Raw genomic sequence first — 5,097 nt, 5'->3', positions numbered from 1 at the left:
GACATGTAACATACATTTTAAAGTAGAAGACTTTAAAATGATATTGCCAATATTGGGATGAGTTGCGTTCCTGGGACGACTTTAACAAAAGATAGTTCATTTGATTACATGAAATCAACCCATCTCAAGAATATCCGCCACAAAAAATCAAAGCATGTGATCTGTCTTTAAAAAGACAACCAAATGTAACGGTGGCAGTAAAATTCTCGTGCTAGAGACTCCATACTGCCACCGTTGCATTTGGTTGTCTTTCCAAAGACAGATCACATGCCATGACTTTTTGTGGCGGATATTCCCACATAATATTAACGTTTTATTACTTTTTTACTGACACTGACAATTGTCATTTTTTTATATAAATAGCTTAATAGGAGAGACTTAAAATACTAATTTTGTTTACAAATTAGATATTGACTGAAAAACTATCTAACATCTGCACTAACTAATTTTCTAATTGGTATTAGTCCAAAGAAATGGTTTAAACATACTGAAACATTCTCCCTCTCTAAGATGAACTAATCTTAAAGTAATTTAAAACCAATTAAAATGAATCACAAATAACAACCAAATCAATGAAAATAATGAAATTAACGAAATTTAAATAATTATTTAAATTTTCAAATTTCTTGATGGATTTCCATCCAAACTGGGTGGAAACTTGACTTAATCTGGAACTCTATCGCACTTTCTTAGTCTTCCTTCCACGACCTTGACTACTCCTTTTTCATTCAAAAATGGAATGAGTTGATAAAGCTTACTTTTAGTGGAGACGGTTCCTTTCTGGAGCAACTGTTTTATTTCTTCAGCAAAACAACCCAGTTGAACTTGTTTCACCCAAAGCAGCTGAGCTCGTTTCACATCAAAAAGGCTCATATTATTTTCTCCAACTTTTTTAATCTTAAATCGAAAATATCTGATGAAGCTTGCTGTTTTAATAATCAGTTTAGTCCACGTTGAATATTTCTTGACTTTCGGAACAGGCATTTTCCGTAACATATCCCTCTCGTGAATGAAGTTGATTTTATTGCCCGTTTCTCAAGTAGACTATCATCAGCGGTTGGTAACGTCAAAATCCTTGGCCATTTATTTTCCTCCAATTTTAGAAAACTGCTTCGATTGAGCCAACGACAAGAAGTTGACATCTTTGTTGAGCTTCTTAAGCATGTGGCATCATCGGCAACATTTTCCTCCGTGTTGATCCAATTCCACTGGTCCAACGTAGAAGGTTTACTCGATTAGTTACATATTGGCTGAATCCTTCCGTTCGTGAAGTCAACCAACACATTACAGTTCTTGAATCAATCCATAGAAAAGAGCTTGCAAAGTTAAGTTCTTGTCTAAAAGCTTTTTCCACATACGCCTTCAACTTGGCTCTTTTAGCAGCAGCATCGAGTTCCAATCTTGGTATTGGCATTCCTTTGGCTCTTACTACTTTTCCTTTTCCTGCGATGGTTAAAACACTTAAGCTCCCTCTCGCATGACCTCCTACGCAAACCACGGCTGTAAATTCTTCTTCGATAGCATCACAAAAGATGTAAAGTTGGAGTTCCTTACTTAAATCTACATCGTAGAATCTTGTAACTACAATCTCAGGAATTGATCGAAGCTCTTCCAACCAGTCCTTAAAGCGGATGTCAATAACGTCTGGTACTTGATCATCCCAGGCTACTTTGAATTTCCATCATAGCTTCACGATGTCCTTTGTCCTTTGTCCGAAGTCCTTTGACTTTCAATGAGAATCTCGTCAGAACAGCGGCAAGTTGTTTTAGCAGATCCGGTCCAGTGTAAATGAAACCATTAAATGACTTTCCTTTACTTCTTACAGCTGCATCAAAGACAAGTCTTGGCTTTTTACTCGGGTGAAAGGCAAAAGAATGAGGTAGGTACCATCGCTTGTCTTCTAATATTTGTTTAGATATAAGAATCTCACTGGATGATATCAAATTCAATTTGATTGCTTTGTCTTCGGTGTTTAGAAGTTTCCAAAATGTAAGTATTTGCATTTGGAAAATCGCCTGAGATCTCTATTCTCGTTTTCATTGATGGATCCGTGTTATCTTGTCCGTTGAACCATCCAAGTGAAAGATCTCGCCATTTACCATCTATACTAAGTTTCCTCACATTTTCTTCCAGAATGAGAGTCTTTTGAGCTCCCGTATCAAACATAGCAGTGACGAAAATTGTGGTTCCATTACTCCCTTTAAGTTAAACAGGGGCATACCATAATAACGTTCCTTCATCTTCATCGTCTGTATTTGTAGCTGCTGATCCCTGACGGCAGTGCATATGGGCAGCTGGTGGGGCTGAAGGGGTTTAAAATTTTGATTGACCTTGAAGGACGGCTTCATCTTTTTCTTGAACTTCATTGAAACTTGAATTATCATGTAGGAATATATGATACCTTCCTACACATCCTTCAACTTTGCAAGTCATTCTTGATTTGCAATTCTTGACTACGTAATTTTTCTTTAAACAGCGAAAGCACATATGATTCTTCTTTGCAAACTCGTCTTTTTTCTTAATTGGTAGTGCTGAAAACTTTAGACAGTCACTGACATGGTTATTTTCAATTTTGCAGTACACACAGTATCCTTTTCGATCCGGCTTGGGGTTAGTTGATGCTGTTCCAAGATTAGTCTGCTTCTTATTTTTATTCTTATAATTTGCATTTTCAGAAGATGCAGTGGGAGATGACACAAGATACGCTACAGAGTGTTTTATAGAAATCCATTGTGAAAAATATTTCAGATTTCCTTCGCTTGACGTGTCTTGTCAAAGACAGGTGTACAACTCAGTTTCCATTTCTATCGACATCTTCTTGACCAGAGTGCTCAGGATTTCAATGGAATATAGATACTAGCTACTTTTATAAGACGTGATACTTGCCACTTATGCTTGAACGGCTATTCCGAACTTGATTGTTGCTTCAGGTTTGGTTACTGATGGAGAAGGGGCTGCTCTTGCTTTCTTTAATAACCCTTCAATCACAAATTTTGGTTGTCCAAACCTATCTTCTAGGGTCTTCATGATGCATTCTACATTGTCGATGTTTGGTAGCAGGAATGAAACTGTCTCCAAGGCATCTCCTTTCAAAACTTCTCTTAATCTCCGAATGTTGACTGAATTGTCAATTTTGTAATCTTTGGTTGATCGATCGAACTCAGCTTTGAATAGTGGCCACTCTTCTGAACATCCATTGAACTTTGGCAATTTCTCATGTTTACGAGAATAGGTTCGTGTAGCAGTCATCTGTGAAATCGCTTGAGCCATCAGAACAATTGGGTCAACTGGATAATTTCTTGATTCTGGTAGATGCTTCACTTGTGGTATATCTACCACTTCATTTTGTACGTTCACATCATTTGAATGATTGGTTTCGACGACTTCACCATCATCATCAGATTCTACATACTGGTCTTCGGCGATTGATTGTCGAATGGCTTCATCTTTTTTCTTTTTAAATTCTTCAAAATTCTTAAGCTTTTCTTCTTGAACTAAACTTAACGATTGAAGGCCTTGTAGTTTTAGCTGAAGGTGCTTCAATGTCTTCTTACTTTCTTCCAGGTTTTTTTGTATATTGACTATCTTTTCAGCATCACCTACACTCAGGTCTTTTGGAGAGATTTCTTTCAGGGTTAAAATATTCTCAGAGCATTGTTCAACCTTTTCTTCTTCTATGATCCTAATTTGTAGTTTAAAAATCTTTTCCTTTGTCTCGGAGAGTTTGTCTCTTAAATCATATTCTTTTTCAAGGTCGATTATGGAGTGGTTACTCCTTGTTGAGTATACTGACGAAGCTCGTGACAATAAGCTCCTTCGGCTTAAATTGACTATTGGTTTTCTTACTGTCACTGGAGTTAAGGCATCTATTGGATTTCCAAACTCATTGTATGGCATTTTTGGAGGGGGTCTTGATATCCGCTTACTTTCACCTTTGCTTGCTGGCATTGTTGTAGACAGTAGTTTACCTTTGAACTTAACGTGACTGTTTCCTTCCTTTGGAGAGCAGCTAACCTCTTCTTAATTACTTTGATTCCCTGGTTTCGGCACCAAAATGTTTCGAACAAGATAACTTTTACATTAGATTTACTTCTTTATCTTGTTCTACTCCTTAACTTGCCAGGTTTCGAAGTAAAATCCAATCAAATTAGGTTAGCTGCAACCAATTAATGCAAACTCAGTCAAATTTCGTTCTATTTCCAAATTTTCCAACGTTTTATTACTTTTTTTACTGACACTGACAATTATCAATTTTTTTTTTATAAATAGCTTAATAGGAGAGATTTAAAATACTAACTTTGTTTACAAATTAGATATTGTTTACAAATTAGATAGAGACTGAAAAACTATCTAACTTGACATCCGCACTAACTAATTTTCTAGTTGGTATTAGTCCAAAGAAATGGTTTAAACATACTGAAACACATTACGTATGTTCACATGTAGCTATGGACGGCCATTCATTTTATTTTGAAATCCCGTCATTTTTGAAAAAGACAAAATCTGAGGTGACCTCATATCTAAATTTGAATCTTCGTATGTGTAGTAGGTGTGGTCCAAATTATATGTTTCTACCATTAAATGCACAATAATTCTTATATTATTATTTGCACGAATCGGCCGCACATAGATACCTACATGTGAGGATAAGTTTTGCATTTATTAAATAGTAACTAATATAACTAAAGAGTTCAAAATGATTTCCTAAAAAATATTTTTATGCTATTTTCAACGCTGTTGTTACCTTTTTGAAAAATTAATAAACAGATGGTGAAATAATTGAAGAAATATGCGACATATTTTTACAAAAATAAAATAAGGAAAAACACAACTTCTGGTAAACCGATTCTTCCGGTTTAAGAGTTCGATCTTGTAGGTACACCAAAAAAGAACTTATATACCAAATTTGGTTGAAATCGGCTTTTCGTTCAAAAGTTATCATGCTATTAGTCACATATGTATAGTCGCCATTTTGAATGACCCTCTTTTTTGTAAAAGGCAAAATCTGAGATGGTTTCATATCTAAATTTGAACCTTTGTATGTGTAGTATATGTGGTCCAAATTATGTGCTTTATCCATTAAATGCATGATCATTC

The 5,097-nt window shown here is 35.6% G+C and overlaps 1 protein-coding gene across 1 annotated transcript; it reads right to left on the bottom strand.

Annotated features, from left to right (window-relative positions):
* Positions 1–1,156: 1,156 nt before the first annotated feature.
* On the bottom strand, positions 1,157–2,433 carry LOC126880744 (uncharacterized). Its single transcript, XM_050644792.1, has 2 exons — positions 2,331–2,433; positions 1,157–1,665 (listed from the first exon to the last, which is right to left on the bottom strand). Exons 1-2 carry the CDS (start codon positions 2,431–2,433, stop codon positions 1,157–1,159), a joined length of 612 nt encoding a protein of 203 aa, XP_050500749.1.
* Positions 2,434–5,097: the final 2,664 nt, after the last annotated feature.

The sequence above is a fragment of the Diabrotica virgifera genome, chromosome 2, assembly GCF_917563875.1.
Source record: "Diabrotica virgifera virgifera chromosome 2, PGI_DIABVI_V3a".
In the NCBI taxonomy this organism is placed as follows: Eukaryota; Metazoa; Arthropoda; class Insecta; order Coleoptera; family Chrysomelidae; genus Diabrotica; species Diabrotica virgifera.
The sequence above is the reverse complement of the archived record's forward strand: the minus strand, read 5'-3'. Positions and strand labels throughout refer to the sequence as shown.